This window comes from Salmo trutta, chromosome 28, assembly GCF_901001165.1.
Source record: "Salmo trutta chromosome 28, fSalTru1.1, whole genome shotgun sequence".
Taxonomy (NCBI): Eukaryota; Metazoa; Chordata; class Actinopteri; order Salmoniformes; family Salmonidae; genus Salmo; species Salmo trutta.
This window is the reverse complement of record NC_042984.1, coordinates 9,438,168-9,454,971: the sequence shown is the minus strand read 5'-3', so window position 1 is coordinate 9,454,971 and position 16,804 is coordinate 9,438,168. Positions and strand designations below refer to the sequence as shown.

General features: G+C 44.3%; 1 protein-coding gene across 1 annotated transcript; it reads left to right on the top strand.

The window, feature by feature from the left end:
* The first annotated feature begins 774 nt into the window (after positions 1-774).
* On the top strand, positions 775-4,003 carry LOC115165416 (keratin, type I cytoskeletal 18). Its single transcript, XM_029718507.1, has 7 exons — positions 775-1,387; positions 2,117-2,199; positions 2,324-2,480; positions 2,673-2,837; positions 2,924-3,049; positions 3,151-3,368; positions 3,682-4,003. Exons 1-7 carry the CDS (start codon positions 971-973, stop codon positions 3,683-3,685), a joined length of 1,170 nt encoding a protein of 389 aa, XP_029574367.1. The 5' UTR covers positions 775-970; the 3' UTR covers positions 3,686-4,003.
* Positions 4,004-16,804: the final 12,801 nt, after the last annotated feature.

Sequence of the window (16,804 nt, the reverse complement as noted above, 5' to 3'; positions counted from 1 at the left end):
GAACAACAGATGTGTACCTTGTCAGCTCAGGGATTTGATCTTGCAACCTTTCAGTTATTAGTCCAATGCTCTAACCACTAGGCTACCTTGCCTTCCCCAATATATTTTATAGTTAGTGTTATGTTACCTACTGATAGCGCTTTATAAAAGATCAAACATTACCTTTTAGTCATTTAACAGACGCTCTAATCCAGAGCAATTTACAGCAGTGAGTCCATACAGTTTCATGCTTTTTCATAAGTAATATTTGCTTTATTGGTTAGCTTTGATTCAGAGGGGTTGGGTTATCTATGGAAGGCACATTTCAAATCAAATCAAATTGTATTTGTCACATGCGCCGAATACAACAGTAGAGCCCTTAAGCCCTTAACCAACAATGCTTTAAGAAGTTAAGAAAATAAATAAAAATAAGTGTTAAATAAAACATTTAAAAGTAAAACATTTAAAATAAAAGTAAAAAATAATTAAACAGCATCAGTAAAATAACAAGCGAGGCTATCTCCTATGGCTATCTCTTCGGTTGAATGCATTCAGTTGTGCAACTGACTTGGTTTTCCCTTTCCATTTCCTTCCTTCGCTATTGATATTAGATTACAATAGAACAGCAGTTGGCTTTCAATATTGATTCTGAATGACTTCTGAATAAGAGTCTGTAACTGCTACTTTAAATACAGTACATTTGCTATCTACAGTTCAATCTTACATAAGTGACATAGGCTACACTTTCCCCTGCCTCATTGACCATAGTTACCAAACCACAGTTACAATGGGGGTGGAGAGGTGGAGAGGACAGAGTCTATGTAGGAGACTAAAGGTTAGAAAGTGATAGAAGGGAGTGGCGCGTCAGAACGCAGCCTCGTATATAAAAACTAACCTCCATCCTCCTCAGGCTCGGTAGAATCAATCTGTGCCAGTGTTAGGTGGTTCTCTGTTTCTTCTTCTCTTCTTCTTGGATTTCCTCTCTGAAGACATGGAGTCTGTATGTATCAGTAAGCATCCTGGATTTACTGGGCATCGTGCTGAAAGTGGCAGTGGAGGCCTATACGCAAAGCCATGGAGCTCACAGAGTGCCCATGGCGGTGCCGGGGGACATGGGACCAGAATCTCCTCCGTCCACACCAGCAACAGGCTCGGGGTCTTCAGAGGAGGGGCAGAGCACCAGGTGTACACAGGTGTTACAGCTGATGGTGGCTTCGCTATGGGTAATGAGAAGCTCAACATGCAGAACCTGAATGACCGTCTGGCCACCTACCTGGAGTCAGTAAAGAACCTGGAGCAGGCCAACGGCAAGCTGGAGCTACAGATCAGGGAGGTACTGGAGAAGAAAGGGCCTGCTGGGGCAGACTACAGCCGCTACGAAGCCACGCTGGAGGACCTGAGGAAGAAGGTGAGGCCCTCAAATAATAACATTAAATTCAAGCTTGATTCATACAAAGTATTATGTGTGTGGAATCAGATCCTGTTCAGGGTTGGGGTAAATTCCATTTCAAATCAAGTCAATTCAGAAAGGTAACCAAATTCCAATTCCATATTTTCCTCACTGAAAATCACTGTTTTTTTCCAGAATTGACTGGAATTGAAATGGAATTGACCCCAACCATGATTCTGACTGCTCCAAACTGCCCCTACTGTATGGTTAATTGAGTCGCCCCACTCATTAATTTCACAATATTTAAAGCCAATATTTGCAGTTAAGTACACATTTTTGCCGTAACCCCGGACAAGCACTCCTGATTCAACTCGTCAGCTAATCATTAAGCCCTTGATAAGTTGAATGAGGTGTGTTTGTCTGGGGCTACAACAACAAAAAATATATATACTGCTGAGGGTACTGGAGGACTAGAGTTGGGAAATACTGTCTTAAGCCTTTTATTAGGTGAGGTTTCACAGAACCACCCCACAGTAAACTGATATGATTTACAGCGCATCTTATCAGACGTGGCTCCACCATGTTGACGCTGTATAGATGTTTAAGTGAGTGTCACTTTGTTTCTAACTGCACAAAGATGGAGTGGCGGGTTTCACCAAGGGACATGTTTATGTTGCTCCACCCTGTAGAACAGATCCACAGATATACCCAAGAATCATCCCTCTCCTCCCACTAATATTTCCTCAGATATTGGAGATGACAGTGGGCAATGCACAGATCGCTATCCAAGTTGAGTGTGCCGGCCTAGCCGCAGAGGACTTCAAGGTCAAGTGAGTGCTTGTAAACAAAGAAACGTGTTACTTGCTATCATCTGTTGGCATGAATCTATAGGGCCAACATTCTTTCATTATGGCTATGTCCACGTCTTTACATTCTTAATGTTGTTGTCAATAGGCATGAAAGTGAGATTGGGATGCGTCAGACTGTCGAGGGTGATGTCGCAAATCTGAGGAGAACACTTGATGACACCATCGTGCTCCAGCTGCATCTGGAGAACGATGTCGAGTTTCTGACAGAGGAACTGATCAACCTGAAGAAGACCCACGCAGAGGTAAGGAATGGTTCCTGTCATCTGACTAACATTCAGATAGGTTACATAGCTAGGTTACTAACATAACCACCATGTCATTGACCGAATGGATTTCCTGCAATCTGACTAACATTCAGATAGGTTACATAGCTAGGTTACTAACATAACCACCATGTCATTAATTGAATGGATTTCCTGTTTCCTTTGTGTCAGGATGTGCTGGAGCTGCATACCCAGATTTCCATGGCTGGAGTGCAGGTGGAGGTGGATGCTGCTAAGGGACACGACCTGGGAAAGATCATGGAGGAGATGAGGGCCAAGTACGAGAAGATGGCCTTGAAGAACCAGGAGGAGCTCAAAGAGTGGCATGAATCTAAAGTACGACTCTGTCCTTCCTTCCTAACACTTTTCAATGTTCTGCACTGTATTACTGTGGGTTAACATGTTGGTGTGTGTGTGTCCAGATCACAGAGGTGCAGGTCCAGGTGACTGAGAATACAGTGGCCCTGAAGGAGGCACACACCACATTCAGTGAAAGCAGGAGGAGTATTCAGTCCCTGCAGATTGAGCTTCAGTCCCAGATCAGCCTGGTAAGAATGATTATTTTATACAATGGCTACCATACTATTTCAAAATGAACTAAATCTTGGTGGATCCATCCTACGACCACGTACTTTCCTCCCAACCACAGAACGCGTCTCTGGGGGGGAACCTTCATGACATTGAGATGCGCTACAACATGGAGTTGCAGAAATACAACGCCGTCCTCCTGCGGCTGGAGGCTGAGCTGACCCAGATCCGCTCCGACATCCAACACCAGACACAGGACTACCAGATCCTGTTCAACATCAAGATACAGTTGGAGGCTGAGATCGCCGAGTACAGGAGGCTGCTGGACGGAGAATTGAAGTGAGTAAAACAAGGAGAGATGACAGGTGGAGCTACATGTCCTGCTTGGTTAGGGTAGTGTAACAACTACAATACCTGAATTATGTTGAGATGATAAAACTATCAAGTTACTGGAGCGATACAGCTGTACTAGTAGCTTATCATTAAACGGCTGGCCTTGTTCTATTGTTTGCTTGTTATTCTATGAGGCATGGGAATATTTGCAAATTAGATTCAAACTAGCTTCATGCAACTATGCACAAGGGCTCAGGTCTGATATGGAAATGACTGTGTTGTAGTTATGGTATCTGTCTTTTCATCTGTGTCTCTCTAGTTGAGGTTGCTGTCGAGAAGAAACCTACTAAAGCTTTCGAACAAAGATGCTGGTTGTCACCCAGACACTAGTGGATGGCAACGTAGTGTCTGAAGGTGTGACTGAGGATGTCAAATCTGAAGGAGGGATTGAAGCTGTCCAAGGATAACCACCCAGTCAAGAAACATCTTCTCTCTCATCATCATCATCACCATTTTCATCATCACCACCATCATCATCATCACCATCATGACACACCACAACACTCACAGAATAACAGTTAATTGTTCACAAAATGACCAATGAAACAATCACAATAAATGAAGTCAAACACTTAATGTAATGGTTGTATGTCTATGTCTCTGTTTTCATCTACTGTAACCAATCAGGACAAATCAATTGGTTTCCTCTCTAAATGCATACAGGAAATAAATGCTAAATTGGGGCTCTATTGAATCTGTATCGCTGATAGTAATTTCTTATTGAGCCAACATCTGCAGCATTTATCAAGTATAATCAAGCTTTATTTATATAGCACATATCAGACATGAATGCAACGCAAAGCACTTCACAGGAAAAAAAACATAAATAAATATATCAATATTTACTACACAACAAACATAAGAAGATGAAAAACAAAAGAATAACAATAAAAACTGAGAGATTAAAAAGCACCCTAAAAAAAAGCAAAGCTGAAAAAGGTGTGTTTTAAGATGTGTTTTAAATATGTCCACAGTTTCGGCCCCCCTCAGGTTCTCTGGCAGGCTGTTCCAGAGGTCTCTGCTAACACAGAGACATTGCCTTTACATTTAAATCACGCTGTAACTCTGAATTTCCGTGATACGGATAAAATAGAGCTCTTGATGTGACGTGGAAAGCAACATCACTCAAGCAACATCAACGTAAAACCCCCACATAGATATACAGCTTTAAAGAATTGGCACACCCCATCCAGCTCTGGTCCCGGTCTAGCCAGATACGGTCTAGCCAGATACGGTCTAGCCAGATACGGTCTAGCCAGATACGTAAATGTGGATGAAGTTCTCTGGAATTCTGGGTTCATTCTGCATTTTGACCCAACATTCTCTCTCTACCCCCTTACTGATGGATTGGGCCTCCATTCCAATGCTATTTCATTACTCACAGTCCACTCTTTTCCTGCACATTAGCTAGTCTGCACTTTATTTGATGCACTTTTTTGGTCTCTATGGTGATCCACTTGCATCCTTTATGACGATCAGACATCCGGTTCAATAAGTTAATATCAACAGGTTGTTATTGGTTAGTTCAAAGTTAAAAACGAGACCATACACAGATATATGTTGTTAGAGCCAGAGATCCCCAGCTGCCTTGCATTAGAGGGATGGAAGCAGAGCAGCGAGTGTTTCGGGGAGACTGAGCATGCCAGGCTTATTCCAGTGTGCATAATCTCTATACTGCATACCTGCAATTCCTCTGCATCACTGGGCTCCACTGGACTCTCCTGCCAAGAGATTACCCCTGCAGGCCATCAAAGGTGAGCCGTTATTGGTCCACAGGGATCACATATGCTATTATTCTGTCTCTCTCTGTCAAATTCAAAGGAATACACAGGAATGTCCATGGAGTTTTTCCTTGGAGGAAGTACTGTCGGCCTAATATAATAATTGAATTGTGCCATATAGTAATATATTATTAGACAGTAGGAGGGAGGTGTAATACAGTAATATATTACAGTAGTAGGGAGGTGTCATACAGTAATATATTAGACAGTAAGAGGGAGGTGTCATACAGTAATATATTAGACAGTATGAGGGAGGTGTCATACAGTAATATATTGCAGTAGGAGGGAGGTGTCATACAGTAATATATTACAGTAGGAGGGAGGTGTCATACAGTAATATATTACAGTAGTAGGGAGGTGTCATACAGTAATATATTAGACAGTATGAGGGAGGTGTCATACAGTAATATATTGCAGTAGGAGGGAGGTGTCATACAGTAATATATTACAGTAGGAGGGAGGTGTCATACAGTAATATATTACAGTAGGAGGGAGGTGTCATACAGTAATATATTACAATAGAAGGGAAGTGTCATACAGTAATATATTACAATAGAAGGGAGGTGTCATACAGTAATATATTACAATAGAAGGGAGGTGTCATACAGTAATATATTAGACAGTAGGAGGGAGGTGTCATACAGTAATATATTACAGTAGGAGGGAGGTGTCATACAGTAATATATTACAGTAGGTGGGAGGTGTCATACAGTAATATATTGCAGTAGGAGGGAGGTGCCATACAGTAATATATTGCAGTAGGAAGGAGGTGTCATACAGTAATATATTACAGTAGGAGGGAGGTGTCATACAGTAATATATTACAGTAGGTGGGAGGTGTCATACAGTAATATATTACAGTAGGAGGGAGGTGTCATACAGTAATATATTAGACAGTATGAGGGAGGTGTCATACAGTAACATATTAGACAGTATGAGGGAGGTGCCATATAGTAATATATTAGACAGTATGAGGGAGGTGTCATACAGTAATATATTACAGTAGTAGGGAGGTGTCATACAGTAATATATTAGACAGTATGAGGGAGGTGTCATACAGTAATATATTACAGTAGGAGGGAGGTGTCATACAGTAATATATTACAGTAGGTGGGAGGTGTCATACAGTAATATATTACAGTAGGAGGGAGATGTCATACAGTAATATATTAGACAGTATGAGGGAGGTGCCATACAGTAATATATTAGACAGTATGAGGGAGGTGTCATACAGTAACATATTAGACAGTATGAGGGAGGTGTCATACAGTAATATATTACAGTAGTAGGGAGGTGTCATACAGTAATATATTAGACAGTATGAGGGAGGTGTCATACAGTAATATATTACAGTAGGAGGGAGGTGCCATACAGTAATATATCAGACAGTATGAGGGAGGTGTCATACAGTAATATATTAGACACTAGAAGGGAGGTGTCATACAGTAATATATTACAGTAGCAGGGAGGTGTCATACAGTAATATATTAGACACTATGAGGGAGGTGCCATACAGTAATATATTAGACAGTATGAGGGAGGTGTCATACAGTAATATATTAGACAGTATGAGGGAGGTGTCATACAGTAATATATTACAGTAGGAGGGAGGTGCCATATAGTAATATATTAGACAGTAGGAGGGAGGTGTCATACAGTAATATATTACAGTAGGTGGGAGGTGTCATTCAGTAATATATTACAGTATGAGGGAGGTGTCATTCAGTAATATATTAGACAGTATGAGGGAGGTGCCATACAGTAATATATTAGACAGTATGAGGGAGGTGTCATACAGTAATATATTAGACAGTATGAGGGAGGTATCATACAGTAATATATTGCAGTAGGAGGGAGGTGTCATACAGTAATATATTAGACAGTATGAGGGAGGTGTCATACAGTAATATATTAGACAGTATGAGGGAGGTGTCATACAGTAATATATTAGACAGTATGAGGGAGGTGTCATACAGTAATATATTAGACAGTATGAGGGAGGTGTCATACAGTAATATATTAGACAGTATGAGGGAGGTGTCATACAGTAATATATTTGACAGTATGAGTGAGGTGCCATACAGTAATATATTAGACAGCATGAGGGAGGTGCCATACAGTAATATATTACAGGAGAAGGGAGGTGTCATACAGTAATATATTGCAGTAGGAGGGAGGTGTCATACAGTAATATATTAGACAGTAGGAGGGAGGTGTCATTCAGTAATATATTACAGTAGAAGGGAGGTGTCATACAGTAATATATTAGACAGTATGAGGGAGGTGTCATACAGTAATATATTACAGTAGAAGGGAGGTGTCATACAGTAATATATTACAGGAGAAGGGAGGTGTCATACAGTAATATATTGCAGTAGGAGGGAGGTGTCATACAGTAATATATTAGACAGTATGAGGGAGGTGTCATACAGTAATATATTAGACAGTATGAGGGAGGTGTCATACAGTAATATATTAGACAGTATGAGGGAGGTGTCATACAGTAATATATTAGACAGTATGAGGGAGGTGTCATACAGTAATATATTAGACAGTATGAGGGAGGTGTCGTACAGTAATATATTTGACAGTATGAGGGAGGTGCCATACAGTAATATATTAGACAGTATGAGGGAGGTGTCATACAGTAATATATTACAGTAGGAGGGAGGTGTCATACAGTAATATATTAGACAGTATGAGGGAGGTGCCATACAGTAATATATTAGACAGTAGGAGGGAGGTGTCATACAGTAATATATTACAGTAGGAGGGAGGTGTCATACAGTAATATATTAGACAGTATGAGGGAGGTAGTGCCTTCTCGTCTACTGTCTTTTCTTAGTCGTATATTTGACTTCGCTCTGGGCTGTTTGAGGCCATTCATGGTCAGTGTTTCAACCAGACTGGAATGAGATTTAGAACCAGTAAAATGCTCTAAAATGGAATGGAATTAAAGAAATGATGTGCAATGAAGAGACAGCCAAAGACTAGACAGCGCAGTAAAGTACTTAGTAGAAAGCATATCTGCCAGTTCAAAGGTTATCTCAGCCTTATTTAAAACCTCATTCAAAGTAAAGAAAAACCCTACAGCACTATATAATGAACTTCAAAATAACTGACTTGTAGCAGGCAGGGGGAGGCAGGGGGTTGTGGGGGAGGAGTGAGAAGGCCGGGGGAGGCAAAGGGAAGGAGAGGGGTGGATTAAGTAAGAATATAAGTGTGAAAGAGGCCACTGTTCACCTAGCTTTCGGGCTCTCCCTCCTTTTCATTTTCCATTTCTGGCGCCTGGGTAGAGGGTTGGACATTTCAGGCGAACCACACAAAAGATGTATTTTGGCTGCTCCAGTGGTGCATGAGTCACTGGTCTGGTCCCAGTGGTCTGGTACAGTGGTCTAGTCCCATTGGTCTGTCCAAGTGGTCTGGTCCCATTGGTCTGTCCCAGTGGAAACTCTAACCAGAGAACTGAACGACCAGTCACGGAGAGCCACACAGTATAGTATGACTACTTTGGGCTAAAAATACAGCTCCCTGGTGTGCAGAAGTAAGCAAACTTCTACTTCTTGATGTAAGATTTCACAGTGTGCCATTAATTCTTACAGTATATCTGTGAGGAGTTACCATGAAAACACATCTGGGAGTAAAATGAGTTTTGAATTTAAACTCAGAAATAATTCACCCACTATTATGAAGTCAAACTAAAGAAACAGAAAGTTATTATTCTACGCCAGTACCAAACATAAGCTCATCTAAAACCTAACCTTGGCATTCTTGGAATGAGTAACTAACACAAACTCCACAATTGAAGGCAAATGATTAGAACAAGTGGTAATGGTGTCTGACTAGAGCAGCTCAGGGTCCTTTAGTTCATTGTGTACAAAGACCACTGTACTTTGCTATGTGAATACCGTGTAGAGAAAGGAATGTTATAGCAGGAAGGGAGAGTCAACATTTATAGTGAACAAAATGACCCCCCCCCCCCAATTAAAACAACCCACCCACAAACCTGCTGAGTTCATCAACAGGTCTTTCCTCCAACATGAAACGTCAATAGACACGTCAGGTTCACTTTGTCAACCTGTTCTGGACAAGACCTTGGAAAACAAGATCCAGCTAGTTTCCTGTTTACTGTTATGAGTGGAAAACATGGTCAGGGTAGTCCTGTCCAACCCATTCACATTCCTTTGTATCTGGCCACTGATACAAAAGGGCAAGACAGACTTATCTGACCAGAGGAATGTAGGGAGTGGAGAGTGTAGGAGAAGGCATGGGATTAAATGTTAAGTCCCCTAAATGGGGGAGTTTGAGCAGTTCTGGACCGGCTCCAATGGACATTTCTGTGAGCTTCTTTATAGCACCAGAAAGACCGATCTGTCTGCTTTCTGTTTCCACTCTCTCAGCAGAGCTGACTTGAAGTGTCAGATTTCAGACCCTACATTTGCATATTTGCACATTTGCACGTCACATTTCCTGGCCTATTGAGAAAAATAATCAATGTTCTTCTTTCTCTGAGGGACGGAGTTGCAATCGTTAACAAGTCTGCACACATTTAAATAGTGTCTCTGTGCCGCTCAGTGGACGTTTAGAGAGAAATGATCTGTCGTCAGTTATATGAAATGGTGCCAATATTGTACTGTCACTAATTATGATTATATTTATTTTACAGTTATAAAAAAGGTGAAATCTTATAGTAAGTCATTTATATTTGATTGTTACTATATTCGGAAAAATCATTTCAGTCATTTCAAACCCCATTTGTTCAATAGGGATAATATCATACCGCATTTTTCATATTTTCATTAAAAGTTTTCTTGAGCTTGTGTCAATCTCTAACAATTTTTTTCCAGACCTTTCTAAAACAATGCAACATTACCAGTTATTGTTTATGGCCATCTCATGAAAAATAATAACGTTTAGGTATGTCTACTTAGGCTGAAATATACATTTTGCCGTATCATTCCAGCTAACAGTGGTGCCATTTGATGATTAGGTCAGACATTCCCTCAGAGCCCCGTCCACAGCCCTGTCAAAGTGCTAATTATCTGGGCATCCATTTTAGGGTGCGTTCGTAAATTCACTCCAGGTATCTACTATGATTTCAGAGCACTCTCGTCTGAGCGTGCCAGAGAGCAGAATAACTGATGAATTTACGCACGCTCAACTCCCATGGAATAAACGTTGGCAAAAAAGCGTAATTCAATTGTTGCCAGCAGCACAGTTACAGTCACCAACACTCTGGATAACATGAAAACAGCCTCACCAGCTCTGCTAGGGCGAGTAAAATGTGAGGTGTTTTCTCATTTGTGTCTGGAAGTAGCTAGCCAACGTTAGCCAGTTAGCTTGGGTGCTTGACTGCCGTTGTGAGGTCAGAACGCTTGGATCAACCCTACTCCTCGGCACTCCAGTGTGCACTCTGAACGCTCCGAGAGCAAAACGCTCTGAATTTACGAATGGACAATCTGACAACGCTCTGAGCGCACTCTGCCACTCCAGATAGAATTTATGAACACACCCTTAGAGACATCTCTCCCACCCTATACTGGAGGGCGTCCACCTTGGTCTATTTGTTGTGAAGGTCCTTCGTTGTCAAGGTCCAAAGTCTTCAGGACATTGTGTCAATCCTTTGACCTGACTTGGCATCTCTCTAGTCACACATTGGCTGTTTTGTGTAAAGCCCTTCTTTCATGACATTTGTTTCCTAGACATTGTTGAGAGGAGAGGTTTGTGTTTATTGACCGATTTGAACTGAGGAAATGAGTCTACATCCATCAGGATGGCATGAGGTTTTGTTTACATTGAGGTCATCAGGTAATTTAAGGCATAAGAGTCCTTGCTTCACTGTGTTTGCCCAGTTGTTCTGGCAACATATACATCAACGTTTTCAGTGAATGTTGCCAGAGCAACAGTAGCAAACACACTAATGGCCTCTGAGTAAACCATCTTTATACTATAAAATAGATTATAAAGTAGCATTTTACATGATTAATATTCTCTAGCTGTGAGAAACGGTTGGTCTGCCTGGACAGGACACATGTCATCAGGGAGTGTATGACTGTGACTGCAAAGCTGTAAAAGGGGCCACAGTGGCTGTGACCACACGGCTGTAACGGGACCACAGTGACGACAGCGTCATCAAGACACTGTCACCACCATCACACCCCTCTACTGGCCAGGCCCCAGTCACGGCTGGTCACAGACCCTCTACTGGCCAGGCCCCAGTCACGGCTGGTCACAGAACCTCTACTGGCCAGGCCCCAGTCACGGCTGGTCACAGAACCTCTACTGGCCAGGCCCCAGTCACGGCTGGTCACAGAACCTCTACTGGCCAGGCCCCAGTCACGGCTGGTCACAGACCCTCTTCTGGCCAGGCCCCAGTCACGGCGGGTCACAGAACCTCTTCTGGCCAGGCCCCAGTCACGGCTGGTCACAGACCCTCTACTGGCCAGGCCCCAGTAACGGCTGGTCACAGACCCTGTACTGGCCAGGCCCCAGTCACGGCTGGTCACAGCAGTCATGCAGAACTGCTGCTTTACTCCTCGTGACTTCCTGCTCCTTGGGAGAAGATGGTGACCAACATGGGACCCCTCTTTTCCAATGACTAAACCACAATCATATTGCTAAAGGAATGCATTGGCTTGTTTCCTAGTTATACTATCAGATCACTTCCAGTATTTACAGTTAACAGCCATTGGACCATTTGAGAATATGACAGAAAAAAAGTTGTAATTATATATAATTACCAGCAGGCTATATATGACTCTAGTTTCATGCATACTAACTTGTCTTATCTGAGTACTTCATCTGAAAATTCCCCTGGCATGACAGCTCTGACTGTGAAACTAAACAGGAGCAGTCCAGGCCTAGATGCAATCGTGCAGCTTTGCTAAATCTTCCTCCCTTTGGACTACTTGGCTTTTGGCCTGTCATTCCAGTCAGATAAGACCAAAAAAGGGACTTTCTGTTACTGCTGGGAGTTAGGCACTATCTCTCCCCTAGACAGAAGTGGAAAATAACTCTGCAGATGTGGGGCAGAAGGGAGAAATGTTGTAACCCGCTATTTAACATTAGCACTAATACTCATAAAAGACTATCCCAAGGGTCTAATAGAACCCAGAGTTGAGTTACCTGACTGTAAGACACTTTCTATCTGAGAGTGATATCGATCTGTGGAATCATCACATCTTGTTACACTGTATTATCGGCTTGATCATTGTGCAGTTTGAGTGGGCAGAATACCGTAGTGTCAAAAGCAACTCACATAGGAGCTCTGGGACTGAAGTTCCAACAGGACACATAATCATAGCTCTGTCTGATGTCACATCCTCTACGGTCGTCTGGGGGGGAGTGGTGGAGTCTAGAGGGGGAGTGGTGGAGTCTAGAGGGGGAGTGGTGGAGTCTAGAGGGGGAGTGGTGGAGTCCTAAGGTAGGGGTGGTAGTGGTGGAGTCTAGGGGGGGAGTGGTGGAGTCTAGAGGTAGGGGTGGTAGTGGTGGAGTCCTAAGGTAGGGGTAGGAGTGGTGGAGTCTAGGGGGGAGTGGTGGAGTCTAGGGGTAGGGGTAGGAGTGGTGGAGTCTAGGGGGGAGTGGTGGAGTCTAGGGGGGAGTGGTGGAGTCTAGGGGTAGGGGTAGGAGTGGTGGAGTCTAGGGGGGAGTGGTGGAGTCTAGGGGGGGAGTGGTTGAGTCTAGAGGTAGGGGTAGGACTGGTGGAGTCTAGGGGTAGGGGTGGTAGTGGTGGAGTCTAGGGGTAGGGGTGGTAGTGGTGGAGTCTAGGGGGGAGTGGTGGAGTCCTAAGGTAGGGGTAGGAGTGGTGAAGTCTAGGGGGGGGGAGTGGTGGAGTCTAGGGGGGAGTGGTGGAGTCTAGGGTGGTAGTGGTGGAGTCCTAAGGTAGGGGTAGGAGTGGTGGAGTCTAGGGGGGGAGTGGTGGAGTCTAGGGGGGGAGTGGTGGAGTCTAGGGGGGGAGTGGTGGAGTCTAGAGGTAGGGGTAGGAGTGGTGGAGTCTAGGGGGGAGTGGTGGAGTCCTAAGGTAGGGGTAGGAGTGGTGGAGTCTAGGGGGGAGTGGTGGAGTCTAGGGTGGTAGTGGTGGAGTCCTAAGGTAGGGGTAGGAGTGGTGGAGTCTAGGGGGGGAGTGGTGGAGTCTAGAGGTAGGGGTAGGAGTGGTGGAGTCTAGGGTAGGGGTGGTAGTAGTGGAGTCTAGGAGTAGGGGTGGTAGTGGTGGAGTCTGGGGTGAGAGTGGTGGAGTCTAGGGTAGGGGTAGGAGTGGTGGAGTCTAAGGGTAGGGGTGGCAGTGTTGGAGTCTAGGGGTAGGGGTAGGAGTGGTGGAGTCTAAGGGTAGGGGTGGCAGTGTTGGAGTCTAGGGGTAGGGGTAGGAGTGGTGGAGTCTAAGGGTAGGGGTGGCAGTGTTGGAGTCTAGGGGTAGGGGTAGGAGTGGTGGAGTCTAAGGGTAGGGGTGGCAGTGTTGGAGTCTAGGGGTAGGGGTAGGAGTGGTGGAGTCTAAGGGTAGGGGTGGCAGTGTTGGAGTCTAGGGGTAGGGGTAGGAGTGGTGGAGTCTAAGGGTAGGGGTGGCAGTGTTGGAGTCTAGGGGTAGGGGTAGGAGTGGTGGAGTCCAGGGGGGAGTGAATGTTGGAGTCTGGGTTTGGTAATGTTGGGACCCAACGGGAATGTTAGGACCAGTGGTTAGGTAAGTACCCAGTTGTCATACTTGAGTCAAAGTAAAGGTAACTGAATAGAAAATGACTCAGATAAAAGTGAAAGTCGCCCAGTAAAATACTACTTGAATAAAAATCTAAAAGTATTTTGTTTAAAAATACTTAAGCATCAAAAGGAAATTGAATTGCAAAAATATACTTAAGTATCAAAAGTAAAAGTACACATTCCTTATATTAAGCAAACCAAACAGAACAATATTTTTTATTTTTTTATTTACAGGGCACACTCCAACACTCAGACGTAATTGACAAATTAAGCATTTGTGTTTAGGGAGTCCTTTAGATTAGAGGCCGTAGGGATGACCAGGGATGTTATCTTGATAAGTGTATGAAATTTTCCTGTCCTGCTAAGCATTCAAAATTAGTGAGTACTTTTGGGTGTCAGGGAAAATGTTTGGGGTAAAAAGTACATTATTTTCTTTAGTAATGTAGTGGAGTAAAAGTAAAAGTTGTCAAAATATAAAAAGTAAAGTACAGATACACCAAATAACTTCTTAAGTAGTACTTTAAAGTGTTTGTACTTAAGTACTGTGTTTTGTCATAGGTAAGGCTGAATAAAAAGAGACAGTACACACACAAACATGACAGCTGGGCTTTCTCACACTCACAAATACTGTACATACTCCTGCATTCATATCTTTTCCTTAAAGTCGTAGTGAAGGAATATGAGAATGTTATCTAAGGCTTAAACCTGGATAACGTATGCCAGAGAACTGTGTCTGTTGCAGTGTTGGGAAAGCTACTCTGAAAATATAGTTTACCAATTACTTCACAATGGAAGAAGTTCAGGTATATCTACATCTGATATGTAATAGACTACAAATTGCAAGGACAGATCTCTCTGTAGTCAGATGTTAACAGAATGTGTAATTTAGCCTATTAAACACAAAAAGTGAGAATTAGGCAAACACATTTTATTCAAGTAAGAATTAGGCTGGTCTGATGCCGAAAAAGAAAGATAATTTTTGCCTACTTCACCCGTATTTTTTTTTTTTTTGCAAAAAAAGTATTGTGTAGTTCCAGTAGTTAGCTACACCACTACATGGTCAAATATATCATTATCTACTGAAAACACTACCAAGATTTGAATTTATCACTGGTGAAAAAAATACCCAAATCAAATTTTTCAAATCAAATTTTATTTGTCACATTGCCAGAATACAACATGTGTAGACCTTACAGTGAAATGCTTACTTTCAAGCCCTTAACCTGTCACGTCCGTCGTAAGGATGGGACCAAGGCGCAGCGGGAATGTGTAAACCGATCTTCTTATTTATTTGAGAAGAAAAAGTGAACACAGAAAAACAAAATAACAAACAATGACGAAGACGCTAACAGTCCTGAAAGGCACAACACTATACCAGGAACAACTACCCACAAAAACCCATGAAAAAACACCCCTACTAAATAGGACCTACAATTAGAGGCAACGGGGAACAGCTGCCTCCAATTGAAGATCAACCCAATAAACTAAACATAGAAATAGAAAAACTAGAACGAACATAGAAATATACTAACATAGAACATTAACCAAAAAAAACCCGAAACACATAAAACAAACACCCCCTGCCACGTCCTGACCAAACTACAATAACAAATAACCCCTTTACTGGTCAGGACGTGACAGTACCCCCCCCCCCCCCCAAAGGTGCAGACCCTGGATGCACCTCAAACAAAAAACACAAAAAATAAATGCTAAAACTAAAATAATCCCAAACTAAAGGGAGGGAAGGGAGGATGGCCACCGACAGTACTTGTGCTACACCCCCCCCCCCCTCCCCAATCCTCCTACTATGGAGGTGGCTCAGGCTCTGGCCTTAATCCCCAACCTAACCTGTCCACCCCCGCTGAAGGCTCAGGGCTAAGGCACGTCGCTGGAGACCTCGGGCTGATGCGCGTCGCTGGAGACCTCGGGCTGATGCGCGTCGCTGGAGACCTCGGACTGGAGGGCGACTCTGGGAGCTCCGGACTGGAGGGCAACTCTGGGAGCTCCGGGCTGGAGGGCAACTCTGGGAACTCCGGACTGGAGGGCAACTCTGGGAACTCCGGACTGGAGGGCAACTCTGGGAACTCCGGACTGGAGGGCAACTCTGGGAACGCAACTCTGGGAACTCCGAACTGGAGGGCAACTCTGGCTGCGCCGGTTCCGGACCATAGGGCGACTCTGACTGTGTCGGTTCCGGACTGTAGGGCGACTCTGACTGCGCCGGTTCCGGACTGTAAGCCATCTCTGCAGGCTCCGGACTGTGGGCCGTCTCTGCAGGCTCCGGACTGTGGGCCGTCTCTGCAGGCTCCGGACTGTAGGACATCTCCGGAAGCACTAGACGGGGAACTGTTGCCGGAAGCTCTAGACGGTGCACTGTCGCCGGAAGCTCTGGACGGGGAACTGTCGCCGGAAGCTCTGGACGGGTGAACTGTCGCCGGAAGCTCTGGACAGGGAACTGTCGTCGGAAGCTCTGGACGGGGAACTGTCGTCGGAAGCTCTGGACGGGGAACTGTCGTCGGAAGCTCTGGACGGGGTACTGTCGTCGGAAGCTCTGGACGGGATACTGTCGTCGGAAGCTCTGGACGGGGTACTGTCGTCGGAAGCTCTGGACGGGGACTGCGCACTGAAGGCCTGATGCGTAGGGCTGGCTTTGGAGGCGCCAGACTATTTACACGCACCACAGGGCAAGTGCGAGGAGCAGGAGCAGGACATACTGGACTGGGCTGACGCACTGGAGGCCTGGTGCGTGGGGCTGGTACTGGAGGTACCAGACTGGAGACACGCACCCTAAGGCTAGTGCGAGGAGCGGGAACAGGACGTACTGGACAGGGCTGATGCACTGGAGACCTGGTGCGTGGTGCTGGCTTTGGAGGCACCAGACTGAAAACACGCACCTCAAGGCTAGTGCGAGGA